General features: G+C 38.7%; 1 protein-coding gene across 3 annotated transcripts in view; it reads left to right on the top strand.

Annotated features, from left to right (window-relative positions):
• DENND1B (DENN domain containing 1B) overlaps positions 1-16,248 on the top strand; it is a 216,040-nt gene extending 199,792 nt beyond the window's left edge. For all 3 annotated transcript variants that reach the window (XM_089516491.1, XM_089516490.1, XM_089516492.1), the window contains 3 exons: positions 2,665-2,753; positions 4,249-4,465; positions 8,576-16,248. In XM_089516491.1, coding sequence (XP_089372617.1) covers positions 2,665-2,753; positions 4,249-4,465; positions 8,576-9,118 — 849 coding nt within the window. In that variant the 3' untranslated portion in view covers positions 9,119-16,248. The remainder of the gene's footprint in view (positions 1-2,664; positions 2,754-4,248; positions 4,466-8,575) is intronic.
• The last annotated feature ends 978 nt before the right edge of the window (positions 16,249-17,226 follow it).

Genomic DNA, 17,226 nt, shown 5'->3' with positions numbered 1-17,226 from the left:
AATTCTTGCCTCTCCAAGGATCCTGTCCAATCTTCAGGCTGCACAAATTGAAAATTGCCCATAAACACTGGACTTGTATCAGCTCTGGCACACTAGTCAGAGTGAATCAGACTGATTTTATCTGTGGTGCAGTAAGCAAATTCTTCACAGCAGGCTGTTGAATGGTTTAAATTCTCTTTTGGGTCAGTGTGTAACAAATCCTTGACCCCTCAAAACAGTTCCATTGAATGGTTCTTTGAACATGCAATGGTGTTAGATGAAAAATATTTTGTTGTAACCCTTATTGCCCCATCATAGGACTTCAGATAGGTTTGAGCCTGTTTCTAGTCAGACTTACTCTGAGTTTTCTGCCAGTGTTGCCCTAGTTTCCAGTCAATTCTTTCATTGTTGCCAGCAATGTAGAGAACTAAGGGGCAGGTTTAGCTCCACTTGGTGAGAAGGGATGCTTAGGAAAGATTGTGTCCACTGTTCTGGTTATTTCCCCATTCCAGAGATCCATCAGAAATATATTCTTGCTCACCTCACCTCGTTCAGCCATGAGTTGCTTTTGGCGTGGCAGGCAGCAGGGCATTTTAAGACCTTGAAGTGCAAGACAAGCCTGAAAGAGCCCCAGCTTCTCTCAAATGTTATTTTACCCAGCCTCTTCCCATGTGGCTTTAATACGCTGCAAACACAGTTCAGCTGCTGTAACCCTCCGAGTCTCCCATAAAGCTATAAAAGCAGTTTCCCCACAATCAGCCATAAGTTGATCAAAAACTAAAACAAAAGTGATGCAGTGTGACCTATGACCACATCAGATGTTGTTGTGGCCCTTGGGAGAGGTGTGGGAATGAAAAATGCCCCCCACCTCTGCGCAGCTGTCTCCAGTTCTAGAGGGATTCTGCTAACTTTCATAGGAGTGTTTGGTTTTTGTTGCCCAAAGGTGCTTTTCCTTTCTTATTTTATTATAGCCTTCCATTTTTACAAGAGGAATGCACATTGTTTTTTCTTTAAAAGATGTTGCCATTACATCTTTATGTCAGGTAAACATGGGAATATAGAATTAAGGATTAAAATAAGTCATTCAAATTATGCTACAGTATATGCCAACCTGGGTATTTTTGTAATGGGAAACAGGATAGAATTTTTTTCATTAAGTAAGTTCTCTTGGTCTCACCACCGTAATAGGTCTGCTTGATGAGAACATGGGAAAGAGCTTTCTCAGTGGTTGCTTCTATCCTGTGGAATTCTCTGACATGAGTGGCTAGCTTTACTTTGGCCAGAAGGCTTGTTTAAGCAAGCTTTTAACAACTGTTTGCAGCAAGCCTTCTTATGTGGGTGTGAGGGGGCGGCATACTCTAATTTTAATTTTTGTATGCTTTTTAATGGTTTTATACTGCTCGGTGTATGCTTTTTTAAAATAGTGATATTTAATTTTCATAATTTTATTACTGTGTTTTTAGCCAAATTTGTTTTATTTATTTTTTGTGAACTGCCTTGGGTCCTTCACTAGGAGAAAGATGGCATAAAAATGCAATCAGTCATTCTGTCAAAATGGGTCCTAGAACAAATCAAGCCTGAACTCTCCCTAGAACTCAAGATGACTAAGCTGATGCTGCTGTACTTTAGACATAACATGAGAAGGCATGTTAGAAAAGACAGTGATGCTCTGTAAGGTGGAAGGCAGTAAGAAAAGAGGAAGATCACATTACAGGTGATTTGATTTATAAATGAAACCATGGCCCTGAGCTTGCAAGAGCTGAGCAGGTCTGTTGATAACAAGATGATTGGAGGTCTCTCACTTACAGGCTCACCATAAATCAAAGTCTACTTGACACCAGTTAACAAGAAGTAAATAAATGAATAAGTTTAGGAATGTATTCATCCTCAGAAATATGTTCCTCCCCATTATTCCTCCCCTGTGCCTTTTCAATTTATGATGCTTCTTAACTCAATGTCTTCATTTCTTTTTCATCACACTAAGTAAGGATTTTGCATGGTGGCACTCATTTTACAGCTTCCTTCATTAAGAGATGTCCACTTAGTTTTTACCCCTCACCTTGCATGCTGTATGAAGAAGCTTTTGTTTGTTTTTTGTTTTAGTAATGGGGAGGTAACATTTACAAGATCTTAATATACAACTGTCTTAATTTTTTTGAGGTGATTTCTTATGGTTTTGTTCTTTGTGTTTTCCATGTACTAATTCAGAAATGTCTGTTGTGTTTTAGGGCACCATTACTATATTTTGATACATTTTAAATTTGGGGTTCTGTAATAGATCTGTAATAAAGTTTATTCGGTCATTGACCAGCAAAATTTGGGGTTTATTTCATGTAAGTAATTTTGAATAATAGATTTAGAAAGCTGACTTGTATATAGCTAAATAGGGGCACCCAAAATTCATCCATGCAAGTTGACTTGCAACTTCAGCCCAAGCCAGAGACCAGCTGTGCTTTGTCCACTGCTTCTTATGGGGAGTGAACAGTTGTCATATAAATCAATCTATACAGAGTCTCCATCTGGTCTTAAACTCTTTGGATAAATTGTGAATTTATTTGCATGCTTCACATATGACTACAACAAATTCTGTGGATGCTTTTACTGGAATCACTAGACCTCTGGATTCCTTGGCAGGCTACAGGAAAACTTGCCAAGAAACCCTAAAGAACAATGTTCTTTTTGCAGACACGGTTTGGACATCTTCATCCCAACATGCATAATCTTGATTCTACTTTGGATGAGGATGCTGATGATGAAATGGAGAGAGGAAGCAAGTAAGTTGATGCTCAGTGTGATCAAAGCTGCATTCAGCTCAGAAAGGAATATACGTTCAATGAATCTGTTCTATTTTCTTTGAGGGGGGACTTCAGAACCATCCCAGTAAATTTTGAATATTATCCATTTTGAATTATTAAATGTGGGTTTGGCAAAACTTCCTAATGTAGACATTATTAAGCAGCAGTCAGAAGAGCATATTGGATGGAAGGCCTTTAAGTAATATCTTTATTTGGGAAAGAAACAGAATTAAAAGCTGTATACAAGTACTAAGGTGAGATTTACCAGGAAAATTAATAAATATGGGAAAGCCTAAATCATAGGAAGAAGACTCTCAAGCAGACCATCAATCAGGGATGCCAGATATGTGCCAGGATACCTTCCTACATCATGAAAGAGCTGCTAATGTGCCCCAAATAAATTGTTCTTGAGAGAGTGCTGCAAAGCCTCCACCCAGAGAAGAGATTTCCCACTGCATCTGTGCACAGTTTCCTGTTCTGTATCAGTCCCCTTCAGAACTGACTTTGCTGAGGGGTTAATTCTGTTGCTGTGTTGTGTGGTAGTAGACGCTGGCTATTTTCTATCAATATGGAGGTGTGGCAGAGCTAGCCACCCTTAAAGTAGGATGCATATCATGCCCATGTACAAGACACCACTTGAGGTTTTCCTCTTGCCAGTTACAAGGTCAGAGCAGCAACCCAGGAAGAAATAGAGGAATAGTTGCTAAAAGCTAATTTTTCATCTGTAACAGTGAAATGTGCCTCCAGAAAAAGTGAGCTTCAGCTATGAGAAGCTAAACACTGTTCTAAAACCTTCTTGTGAAGGGAACTATCATGCCCTTTTCTATAAAAATACTTGAGGTCTGAAAGACTGTCCATAAGAAAATCTTGGTGAAAGCTCAGTATAAAACAGATTTCAGCAATTTAACACCCCCACTGTATTTATGAACACCAGGTTTAAAAAAACCTCCTCCTGAGTCTACACTTTTCCAAAGTGAGATTTTTACACACAAAAGGCACTGTCACAATGCATTAAAGGTGTACATTTTTTTGTTTCTGCCCTTGGCCATTTCCTAGCTTTCCATCCTAAGTGAAAGACAAGAAAGGGCATTCTTCTCTCTTCTTTGCAAGATAATAAAAATTTAAAATATGCTACATCTCACTAATGTGGACAAAAAGCACAATATGAAGTCACTCAATTTCCTAGTAAGATCCAGAATAATTTCATATGTGTTAATGTTTATATAAATGTGAGCACACATGCCATTTAAATAAATGTCAGAAAGACATTGATTTAATCTATATATGCTAGACGTTGAAGTTTTACAATGTTATGCTAAAACATTTTGAGGATGAATATAAAGGTTCAAGACCAGTGTGAGAAGATATTATAATTAGCTTCATAATAATTATTTTGTAAAAGCTTCATAAATTATCAAATTAATTGTTGTCACAAGGTATGACAATGAAGAAATGACTTTCTGTTTTTCTTTAGATTATCTTCGGAAGACAGTGAGGAAACATCTTATTATTTGTATGATAGTGATGACTCTGGGGACTTGGCCAAGACATCTGTTCCCCCTGAAGAAATGGACTTGCTGGGAGAGATTTTGGATACTTTGAGTACACACAGTTCTGATCAAGGGAAGCTCTCAGGAGCAAAGAGCCTGGACTTCTTTCGATCAATGGATGATATTGATTACAAGACAAAGGTTAGTTTCCACACCCCAGTTCACACTTAACACTTCAAGTGTAAAACTTCCTTGTATTTGACGATCTTTAAAAAGAAGTTGGATGGACATATTTCAGGGTGCTTTATTTGTGTATTCCTATGTGGTAGCTGTTTGCATTAAATGACCCCTTTGGTCTCTTCCACCTCTGTGATTTTGATTCTTTTATTTACAGTAGGCTTCCCCAAGCTGGTATCCACCAGATGAGTTGGGCTTCAACATCCACCATCCTCAGATAGCACACTTGGAGTCACTGGTATTGTAGTCCATCCTCTCTGGAGGGCAGCAGCTTGGAAGGCTGTGTTACACATAACAGCATGCCCTTGGGTAGCAACATGCTCTTTGGTGTGTGGACGAAAAACGTTTTCTGGTCCTAGGTGAATTTTAATGCTACTGTGATTACCAGATATTCTTGCTAATATGGAAAGGCAGCTAGTGTTTGTTCTGGAGCCAGCTGTAGAACAGAACACAGCATAATGAAAAGAGCCATAAAAATGCAGAGACCTGTGGAATACCTTTCATATGAGAAGAATATTAAAGGATATTAAAGTAATATTGAAAAAGAGTAAACAGCAGTGATTTCTCTTCATGGTTACTCAGACTAGAGGGTAATTTATCTATGAAACTTGGCATCTGAGTGCTAGTGAAGATGTACAGTATCTAAGATTTTAGGTCTGACAATCTGGGCCATCTATCAAAACTGAATGTATTTTGGAACTTACTAGTTAAGCTTAAAACTGTCATGACAGTGAGTTGTGGTTAGAAGTACATTTTGGTAAAGAGGATTTCCTTTCTCACAAAAAGTAACTGGTGAGTCCTAAACAAAGCCAAAGTGCTGCGGTTTTTCCTGGTTCTGTGTAATTTAAATCCTGGACTTGAGGTCCACAGTTTTTATTTAATCAAGGAGAATGTGATTGCTCACTGAAATATAATAGAAGAAAGCTATTTGTCTGCCTGTACCTGTCTGTTTTCGTACAATGGTTTTGTACTGCCTGATAACTGTTATTCTCTGGGTAGTGTACAATAAACATTTTAAAAGATTTTAAAAAGTAAAATCCAAACATGAAATCTAAAACAGAAAACTGGCAAAAGCATGAAACCCAAATAAAAGAAATAATATTTGGGCAAAGTATTTGGGCAAAGAAGTTCAAAGTACTAAAAATTAAAATTGCTCCTGGAGCAAAAAATACTGAAGAAGCACATGCTCCATGGGAGAGCATTCACAACGGGAGTCACCATGGAAAAGTCTAGCAGTTGCACACAAACCTTTATTTGAAGAGAGAAGTGCCTAAAAGGTAATACAAAGGTTGAGGTAGGTGTATGTGAGAAGAAAGTATCCTCAAGTTACCTGTCCCTGAGGGGTTTAGGTCTTTTAAGGTAAACAATAGTTAGCCCAGACCCCCAAGCAAACTGGTAACAACAGAGAGAAAAAGATATCAAAGGCAGCATTGTATACATTATATACAGCCTTACACACAATAATTCACCAAGAGAGGCAGTGTGGTATAGTGGTCTGAGCATTGGACTATGACTCTGGAGAACAGGGGTCAAACCGCTGCATGGCCATGAAAACCTCCTGGGTGACCTTAGGCAAGTCACATGCTTTATATCTGAGGGGAAGGCAATAACAAACCGTCTTTGAACAAATCTTGACAAGAAAACTCCATAATAGGCCTTATGGCCTTAGGATTGCCCTACGTTGGAAACAACTTGAAGGCACAAAAAACAATTCACCAATAGATTTTGTTGTCGACATGTTCCTTCAAGTTGCCTGTGCCATGGTGACTCTATTCTAGGGTTTCTTGGCATGATTTATTTTAAGTAGGTTTGCTATTGCCTTTCTTTTAGGCTGAGAAACTGTGACTTGCCAAGATCATTCTGTGGGTTTCTGTGGTTGAGTGGTGATTGGAACTCTGGTCTCCTGAAGTCCTAGCCCAACACTCAAACCACTATGTCTAATCAGGAGGATGTCATAGTGGATAGTTGTAGCAAGGCTAATTCTGGTAAAATATGGTTGTATTTGATATATCACCCTAAGGGTATAAAGAGGCATCACAGACATTTGTATATCCTGTAGCAGCTGGATCCAAGAATGTCCCCAAATGGGAGCTTTGATCTTTTACAGAGAGACTAACCACCACCACCACCCACCACCACCCCATCCAGAACAAGTCAAAACACCATAATGCTTTCAGGTGCATAAACTGTTTGATACTGGAACAAAAACATTTACCTTCAAGCCCAGGTAAAGTCTGTCACTACACAGAAATTATTCTAGGATTGTACTGTAAAGCTTATGGAAACAATCAACTCCAAGTACATGAGCAGGAAAAGACACATTCAGTGGTGGGAATTCAGAGGAATAAATTCCTTAATTCCCTGTAGGTTTGCTTATCATTGCTTGCTGGTTGATTTTGCACCTCTCTGTGGCTGCTACTTAATAGTTTACTGTATATACTCAAATATAAATCTAAAACCCTGAGTAAAAAATACCCCCCCCCCAAATGGGTTGACTTATCCACAGGTCTATGTAAGTACTGTATTTTAACTCTTATTGAAAAAAAGGAACCATCACCTTCTCTGAGCAGAATGGTGAAACACAAGAGCTTAGTCTATCCTGGGAAAACCTTAAAGTTAATTAATCTATGGTAAAAGTTTTACCCTAGATTAATCCATGGTTTATATCAAAATTGTGGCCCCAAAACTTATCCATGAGGTCAACTTATACATGAGTATATATGGTACATTTTATCCTTTTGTGTTTTTTCACACCACTTAAGCCAACTAAAAAAAAATCAACAAAAACAGTACAGTATAGTAATATGCATAATATAACAGCAAAATCCCAACAATATAATAAAAATGGACGGGGCACACAATATGCATTAAGTCCATGCAGTAATTGCCTGAAAAATATTTTTCAGAACATCAGTAGGTCCCCTGGTAATAGATTAATGGAGTTGTAGAAAGGTGTTCTCGACACTTCCCTCCTGTAATTGCCTTTAAGCCTGAAAATGTAAACTAGGGTGGAGTGTAGGATTAGTTCTGTGTGGTGGTGAGAGGAACAACAAAGCTGGACTTACCTAATGTTACCTTCATCATTTCCAACAGTAAAAACTTCTACTGGATCTATCTGGGTATGGAAAGTTGTCAGTGTAATGCAGTGCTACTCAAAGTGGTTGGCCTGCTTCATGAGCCACTGATGACCAGTTCCTGGTATGTTTCCAGGAAAGTAAGTTAATATGACAGTAATATGTATGGCACAGATAGAGTACTGCTCCTTAGCACATTGGAAAGAAATTTCCTGTCTGCCACATTAGCTTGAGAAGCACTGGAGTAGTGTTTGCCATGATTAAAACGTGTTCATGAATTTTAAAACAGAGGAAAAGTGTATTTTGGCTGTAAAACCTATTGATAAACACTGATTTGGCATACCGTATATACTCAACTACAAGTCAACTTCATGTATAAGCTGAGGGCAGGTTTTGGGGCCAAAATTACAGATTTTGAAACAACCCATGAATAAGTCGGGGATAAAACCTAGGGTCATGAGGCAAAGGAAAACAATGCAAAAGAACTTACAAAATTCCAGTAGACATAACTGTTTGTGTTTACACTAAAGGCTGGATGGATGAGAGAATAGAAAGTGGTCAGTGTTTCCAGGACGGATTATACTCTTGCCTTTCACCAGGGGATGGTTCCTCTTTAAACAGGAATTAAAATACAATACTTACATTGACCCATGGATAAGTCGACTTAGATTTTTTGGATCAATTTTGCGACTAGAATTTCTACATTTATGAGTATATACAGTATCTTCTTTTTTATTCTGAATAGACCTTAGATTTAACTCTTTAATCTGAGATGGAGAAGGGAGAATCAAAGTTAGAATTCTATAAGGAGTCTGTGACCCAGGGATTGTTATGCAGCCATTTATCTCATGAACAGCAGAATTAATCATGGCAAGTCCCTGCTCCAAACTGTTTTCATTTATGCTTTGCTCAATATTTATATTCTGCATGATTCCACAGTAAAAATATATGTTCCAGAGATTGCAGTGCAATGTGGGATAAACATTCTTTCTTATTTCAGAATAAATCTAACACGCCAAGTGAGAGCAATATTGCTCTGCTTTGTAGCAGTCGGACTTCTGACTCCGCTGACTGGAATTTTGGGCAAGAAGATGGCATCCTTAGTGCAAAGCAGCTTCCTCCATCACCAAGGAAATGTGTTTCTTCTGGTAGCCACAGGGAATCTCCCTCTCTCCTCTGTAAAGAAAGCCTCATCTGTCCCTCTGGTGTTGATGATGGGGACATCCTTAAACCACACACAGAATCTCCAGCTTCATCTCAAAAGACTGTGGAGTTGTATTCTCCAGCAGCTTTTCAAGGAAAGAAGACTAAATGGAACAAAACACTAAGCAATACCTCAGAAGATGAGATTTCATCAAACTTGAGCCAGAATCCATCCACGCTAGTTCCATGGGAGAGAGAACCTAAAACAGGAAGTGAAATCCTGGAGGAGGGTGGGCTTCTTCATGAAGTGGTGTCATTATGTAAAATGACTTCTGTCTTCAGCCATGGTTTAAACATTTCAGAGGATAGTTTTTCCAGTAACAGTGGAAATAAAGCATAAGATTTTTTTTTTATTTGTTTGTAGGGAAGAAATTGCACTTCTTTCAAAAGCTGAAGGAAGACAACTCAGGATTCCATATCACAACGCAAACCAAAAGATCACAAAAGGAAATGACAAATCTTCAGTTTTATTAATTCTTTAGTTGTGGCTTCTCTCATGTGTGCATTTTATCTATTTATTTTGAATGTATCTCATTTTACATTTCTTTGCTATATTAAGTCCATAACATGGGGCTGTAACTCAGCCTTTAGAATACATTCAGGAAATTTCAGATTCAATCCCTGGTGTCTCCAAACCTAGAAGAGATGCCGGCTTGAACATCTAGTGAGGCATGGCCAGTCCATGTAGACAGTTCCAAGCTAAATAATCTGCTTTGGTGTAACACAGCTTGCTAAATTCCATTAATACATTCAAGAATCAAGGTACTAAATGTTTAAGCTACAGCTGGTATGTGGCACTTGATAATTTTTACTCTTTTCCTTCCCCTTGTGCCTAAGGAACCATATCTTCAGACATAAGCACTGCGTTTTATCATACAGTGAATAAAGGCAGTGGTGTTTTTCTGGAACTCATAAATCCTTTGTGAATCCATGATCTGATTGCCTTAAAATTATAGGAATAAATATCCTAGAGGATAAATTGCAGATATGTGGGAAAGAGATGCCATTATTTCACAGTAGTGAAATGTTCGAACATAGGAAAATGCCATTTGTTTCCAAAACAAACTCTTCTCACTACTGATGGTCACTCATGTGACCATGATTTATGTAGTGATTTCAGTTCTCCCATGTGAGCCTGGTCAGATGGGAGCCTCTGCCATGTGTTGTCTTCCTTGGTAATAACCATTTTCACATAGCCAGCAATAAGAAAAAACTTTTGTGATCAGTTTATCACCCCATTGTTGAATTCTTAATGGGTTGTCTGAATTTGTCCTGAAATAAGTAGTTTTATTTTTATTTTTTTCCAAGCCACCTCCTGGCCCTGTCTTCCAGACCCCTGAATATTGGTACTGTGCATTTTAACCTATTTAGTGTGGTGAAATATAATATGAAGTTTACAACTGTCAGCATTTTGCATCTTCAGTTTTCTTGAAAGTAAAAATGTATGAGCAGAACAGTTTTTATTGGCGTGGAATCTCCATTGCTGAAATATTTTTGTCTTAAAACTGATCTGCCATATTGAGTTTCATGCCTACTAACCTTTCTTATTAACTTTGGTGTTAAATAATTGGATCATGGTTAGATGTGCCACTTGACCAAATTCTAAAGCTTTCTTTTTAAAAGCAGAATGATACCTGCAACTAAAAAAAGCAGACACACTGATCTCTCAATGTTAAGACTGAAAATTTATCTCTAGTCATAAGCAAAGAAAAACAAGAAACCTTAAGGGCTTAAACATTGCATTTAAAGAGATATATTCAGTATAGCTGTATACCACCCATTAACTTACAACTACCTTATTACAAGTTGCATAATACCCATGAATGACAACTTTTGAAAATTTTCTTCTGATAAGTCTGTCTTAGGAACCCTTGATGCATATATTGTCGGGATGCCCCATCAAATATGTCAGTGAATCAAATGTGGGGAGCCTTTTGGTATGGTTCCCACATATTTATAAAGAGGCTAGGAGTCTTTGAGGTGCTATATAAATATCAGTTCAAGCCTGAAGCAGGTCTCATTGTTTCACTGAGAGACCTATCTGCTCAGATGTAAGATCTTTGTTGCCTTGTGCTATTCTCTCACACCCCTTGTCTAGTTTTGTCCTCTGACACTATGAAATTATATGGCCTATACAGATTGGGAGAAAGCGGCAGACAGGCCGCCCCTTTCTGCCTCGGATCGTGGTTGCGCCAACCAAACTGTGCAGCAACAATGTGCTGGAAAAAAGGAGCTGTGAAAAGCAGCTCCTTTTTCCACTGCTGCCAAGGCTCCATAAGGACCCTGGAGCAGCACTGTGACACCTCTCGTGTGCTATGCCGTTTGGACACACACTAGCCAAAAAACTACGCTAAGCTGGAGAGGAGTGTAGGAAGAAGCCCAAAGCCTTGATATCAGCCAGTGTGCCAGGGAAATTCTTTTCTGCTTCTCTAGCAAAACTGATTGAAAGTTCCCTGGCACCAGGTCCACTTTAAGAAAACACATTGTCTCTGGTTGATCAGGTTGACCTTTGATTAGGTGGCCCTCAAGCCCAGCATTGGGAGCCTGTGAAACTGTGGCAGGTCCCAAAACACTCAAAGAAGATTGTATCCCATCTTATTAGCTTTCCAATATAGGCTATAAAACAAACTCCTGGATAAATCTGGGACTATTTTTTGTTCGAGTGATCCATAATGCTTGGATAAAGGGAGTAATAGCTCAGCAAACCTGCATTCATATTCCTGTAAACAGGTGCAGGCATGATGCATTTTTCAAAGCCTCATACACACAGGGATTTCCCATTCCATTGTATGACAAGAAGAACTGTATGCACATGGAAGTGTCATATTGCAACCATGAAGGATTTTTTCTAATAAATAACAGCATTGAAATCCTGCATGGGTGGTTTTGTGAGCACACCAAAGAAAGGGTATCAGAAGTGGGATGAGGAAAAAGCTAAAAGATGTTTAGCTTTTCCATAGCTCACATGGTTAGTGAATATGCTTAGGGTGTCCTTATAATATCAAATCCCATGTTAATATGATTCCTACAGCAATACAGTAATGTTTAGTCTTGTGATAAATTTTTAAAATGCATCTTCACTGTCATCTATTTGAACTTGTCAGTTTGCCAGATACAAGCCACATACTTTTTATCACTGATGACACGTTAGACAAAAAATTATTTTGCGGTCGTTAATACTTGTGCCTTATATGTTTGCCCTGTTTAATTGCCAGCTCTCTTACTAATGAAAAGGACATTTACCTTGCTAAAAGCACCAGAGTAGCAATTAATCAAATGTTTAACCAGCAACTACTCTTTTTTGTATGTTTTATAGTAAAGACTCCCCATAGTCCATATCAGTAGCGTTTTGATGACTGCTGTTGTTCATATCGCTATTCAGTATTGGCTTTTGTACCTCTCGCTGTCAGTGTTGTTAGAGCCTTCTAAAATCATTTATAACTTGGTGACCACAGACTTCAGGTTTAAATAATAATAATCTCAGGAATCTTGGTAAATTAGACATATTTTGGTTCAACAGATTCCTTTCTTCTAAACATATTGAATTATTTCATAGAGGCTTAGCCTACCTGGTTGAGACTGTTTAAAACCATTTAGAACTACTAACAATTTAATTGCACAGAAGTTTAGACCTAAGGTATTGTTGTTGTTTTGCATGTACCTTGAGCAGATTAAATGTTTCTGTACATTTTGGGAGGGGGTGTCATAACGCTTTCCCTCAGCTCTGTAGTAAATGAAATCCTATATCACTTTGTCATAAATCTCCAAACTTGAAATGTTCTAATTGCATCTCAGGCCTAAAAGGAGATCCATCCACCAAGGCCTTTTCTTGACAACTTATATACCCCAAGAACAGAGAAAGCTGTTCTGCCGAATTAATGGAAAGTTCTTTCAGCTAGCAGAAGCTCCTATGTGTTCCGCTTTACATTTATGCATGGAAAGCGAGCTAGATGCTATGTTGAGCACATATTGTAAATGTTATGCAGAGAAATGCCATTTCTGAAGCAAAACCTAACGTTTGTGAATAGTGTCCTATTGGAAATAGTGAAATAAGTGTGTGTTTTTTTAAACTGAAACTTTTAGTGTTCCCTGACAAAGAGTGTCATTACAGCTTTTTGATTGCTAAAGTTGGGTTATCAAAAGCTGTCAGTACTGGCTAACTCTGTTCCAATAAATGTCAACAGTAGTTTTCCAATTGATTGAATGCACAGCCTGCACTGATGAGCACCTTTGAAAATCTTAATTTCCATTGTTAGACTAGATAGTGGGTACACTCCACTAGGAGATTCTCCTGCACCAGCCCTGTTAAAATGGCTCCCCCTCCATAGAAAGAGTTTTCACAGGAGAACTTCCTGGCAGATGGTGCCTAAAGAAGATAGATTAGATCAAGCAATAAATGTTATTTTTAAAAACCCTATGTTAGCTGCAAATTTAGGGTTAACAATAAGCTTTTAGATAGTGTACATTGTGCAAAGAATGAAAAATAGTAGCAAGCTAGTTGCCAAGTAGAAGCCACGGGAGTGAAATGGGATTTTCTGCCTCTGTAATCAACAATTATTGTGTGTAATTTAGCAAAAAGAAAACAGGTTCCTGCTTACCTACTAAATTTGAAGTGTCATTCAGTTATTAGAAGGAATTATTCAAATGTATTTCTCCCCAATTATTATTACCACTGCCATCTCCGTTTTTTGGTAGAGCACAGTGGTGGCTGGTGCATCCTGTGTCAGTGGGGCAGTGAATTTACTCCACTGCTTGGATGGTTTAAAGGAGCTGACCAAGGTGCTAACCCTGGTTTTTTTGTTGTTGTTTTGTTTTTTTGGAAGGGTGCTAGGATCCAACACATTGAAGAACCCATTTAAAATCTGAGTTAAACTGATTTCAACACCTCACTGACCTGAGAACCACCTGCTACCATTGGTAGACTGCAATATAAGGAAGACAAGAGAGCCCAGTAAGGTTCTCTCAACCTGCTGAAAAGGATCAAAAGATGGGATTGAGATAATACAGTTGGTGCTCCACATTGTTGGGCTACCAATCCACAGATTGGAGCATCCATGGATGGCCCTTTTAGCTCAGTGCAGAGCATGAATACAGCCATACCTTTGTGGCCATTTTCACATTGGCATCCATTGACGCTAATGGGACTTGAGGTCCTGCGTTATTTGGTACCTGCAGGGGGGTTCCATAACTTGAATCCTGCTGATATAGAGGGATGACTGTAATTCCCAAATGGTTTACCATATGCTTTGACACACACACGCCTTACATCTTTCAAGGAAAGCAGGACACCACATTATGGCCTTATGGCTGGTTAGACTGGTTGAGCCCAGGTGTTTGCTGCCTGTGATGAAAAATCCAAATAGCTCCCCACCTCACAAGGACACAGCCAAATAGGATGTCATGCTGCTGTACTGCTATCATTCACTGCAACTGGGCCTGTGCAGAACAGTTACTGGCTTGTGCTGTGTTCACACGGGTGAATACATAGATATTGTAGCACCTTTAAGACTAACTGAAAGAAAGAAATTGGCAGCATGAGCTTTCATAGACTTCAGTCTATTTCCTCAGGTGCTACAAAATCTCTCTACCCATGGGTCAGATGGCTCTCCCTGCCAACTTCAATGGCCTCGATTACCAATTGTTGAAGTGATCCTGGGTGTGTGCGCACTGCAGAAATAAAGCAGTTTGACACCATTCTAACTGTTATGAGTTTATCCTACAGAACAGTGGGATTTGTAGTTTGGTGAGGCACAAGAGAGCTTTGACAGACCAGGCTGAATACCTCACCAAACTACAAATCCCAAGATTCCACAAGGTGGAGCCGTGACAGTTAAAGTGGTATCAAATTGCTTTATTTCTACACTGTGGATACATTTCCTGCCACCTTGTTTTATGATAGGGTTACCACTGTATAAGCGATTCCTCTTCAGGTAAGTTTTTAAGTTGCAGATAGCAGGGTTTGTTCATTTTGGGGGGGAAAATCTGTAGCAACAAATGTATGTTGGACTATCTCTCCCCACCCCAAAAACTGGAAAGTATCTTTGGACAAAAGGCCTTTATAATATTCTGCCAGATGGGGTCTATCATAATGTTGTTGGGCTGGAGGTTGTGTAGATAATGCATTCTACCCGAATTTCTGCCCTAGACAACATTACGTGAGTACGACACCCATACCTTTTTTCATTTTGAATCTAGAAGTATTAACATGGGTGTGTCAGTTGAGAGTGACTATGAAAGAAGGAAATGAAAAGTTCCCTGTTGGCTGGTTATAAAGTCCCCCACTCCTTCCTTTCATCCCTGACATCAAAATAAGGGAGTAGCTAGGATGAGAGGGAAAGTACAAGATTTCAGTAAAAGGCATTGGATTTTGTGCAATATTTTTGCTTGCTTGTGTATGTTGTATGTGTGTTTTAAGTGATTGATTTTGACAAGTATGAACATCTGCTTTCCCAGTCGGTCTTTGAGATTATTTTTGTCTTGTTTTGTTTTGGTTCAAGATTGTGTTGAGTTGCATGTAGCATTTAATTACAGTTGTCTCGTGGATAAAAGTACTGTATATTGTCAGTAGACAAATGGTATTACGATTGACTGGAAATGACTAGGGATGCCATATTACTGTGCTACAATAATATACACGAGCTTTGCCAATTACTTAATAGACAACAGAAACTCACAGCTAAGAATGTCTGTATTCCAGACAATGCTTTTTTAAGTGCACAGCTTGATGGAATTTCTGTTTCCCTCCATTGGAATTTCTCATGCTTATTTTGTCTCTGTTCTCTCAAGCAAGCAAATAATACTTCTTCTGTACAACTGATGATAGGTGGGAACGTATGGTAGATGCATATAATTTTATAATCCAGCATGTGGCATCCCTAATTGTTATAAATGATTGTTCAGATCAATAGATGTTGCCACTTTCTTTGAAATTGGTTGTAAATTATGTTGATTTTTATGTTCATGTATTTTGCTGTATATTTTCTTCTCCCAGTCAAGCATCTATCAAGAGCTACTTTAAATTAATGTACTTGAATGAGTTAACTGAAGCACTGTGTAATTAATCTAGCTCTGTATGCATTCTCCAAGCAGACGTTTTGGAAACTTTGCTGGTTATGTACACGTTACCTGTGAAGCTGTTTCATTGGTACTGTGAAAATCTGGTATAATTTAACTCCCCCCCCCCAATCCCGGAGAAGAGAGTAACAAACTGTCTCTATACTGAACACAACAAACTGTGCTATTTATTATCTGGCCTTATCTAAATATTTTGATAGTTGCCTTTTATTCATTTTGGACAACTTTCTGAAATGATGACATGGATGTTTTGAGATATAATGATATCTGGAATGGTTTGTGTTGGAAAGCATTTCTTAATCACTTCTAATAATGCAGAACCAAAACTGTGATATGAATAAAGCCAGCGTATGAATGCTTTTGTGTAAGGGGAAAAATAAAAACTGCCATCACCCATGGGGCTTTAATCTGTAGTGCGAATACTTTAGTTAAAATGATGCAAAGCTGTCTTCTAGAGCAGTGGTTCCCAACCTTTTTGACTTGTGAAGCCCTTTTTAGTATCAGTTTCTTTCATGGAGCCCCTAAGAGGTATATGTAAGTACTTTACTAGGAGTAGTGTTACTTTTTGTTTCTTATTCTTTAATTTCATTCAATTTTTATTTATTTCATTTTCCCGGAGTGGCTGCGGAGCACCTGGGAAGTGCATGCGGAGCCCTAAGAGCTCCTTGGAGCACAGACTGGGAACCACTGCTCTAGAGCAGGTCTTCAGCAGGAGGCAAGACTCCAGAGGTGGACCATATCCTGACCTAAGGTGAGCCACTCTGGTCATGCCAGTACTATTTAAAGATATTGTTCAGTAGCAAAAAGAGACAGAACAGGAAAATAAAACCAGAGAGACATAGCAAAGAAAATATTCAACAGGAGTACTTCTCAGTTTCCTTTCTGACCTGATAAGCTGCATTGTCTAAAATACTCTCTTTCATACGATTATTAAGATCTATAGACCCCATTCTCCTTGCTATGTTTTTTGCTATGTTTTTTTTTTTTTTAAATTTACTAACTGGTGTCGCATCCCCTACCACACTTACTCCTACAAACAATAGCTTCTAGGGGACTTGGAAGCATTCTCACCATGTTTGGGGGCCTTCCTGAACCCATCAAGGGCATCTTGAGTCAAAATTATTTTGACGCCTGGGGAGGTCCAGGGTTCTTCAAACATGGTGGAAATGTCCTCCACACTTCCTAGAGGTCATTTGAGAGCATTTTGGAACATAAAATTGGGGGGATACAAAATACTCTTGACTCTTTGAGGGCCACAAAAATGGTCCGCAGTTTGCCCACTCCTATTTTAAAAGGTGGTGCAGTGCATGCTATGGACACAACAGGTTCTATGCTTACTTTGGCAACTCTTACATATGGATGGGAAAGATAATA

The sequence above is a fragment of the Sceloporus occidentalis genome, unplaced genomic scaffold, assembly GCF_023333645.1.
Source record: "Sceloporus occidentalis isolate IW3139 unplaced genomic scaffold, rSceOcc1.0.p SCAF_3, whole genome shotgun sequence".
In the NCBI taxonomy this organism is placed as follows: Eukaryota; Metazoa; Chordata; class Lepidosauria; order Squamata; family Phrynosomatidae; genus Sceloporus; species Sceloporus occidentalis.
The sequence above is the reverse complement of the archived record's forward strand: the minus strand, read 5'-3'. Positions and strand labels throughout refer to the sequence as shown.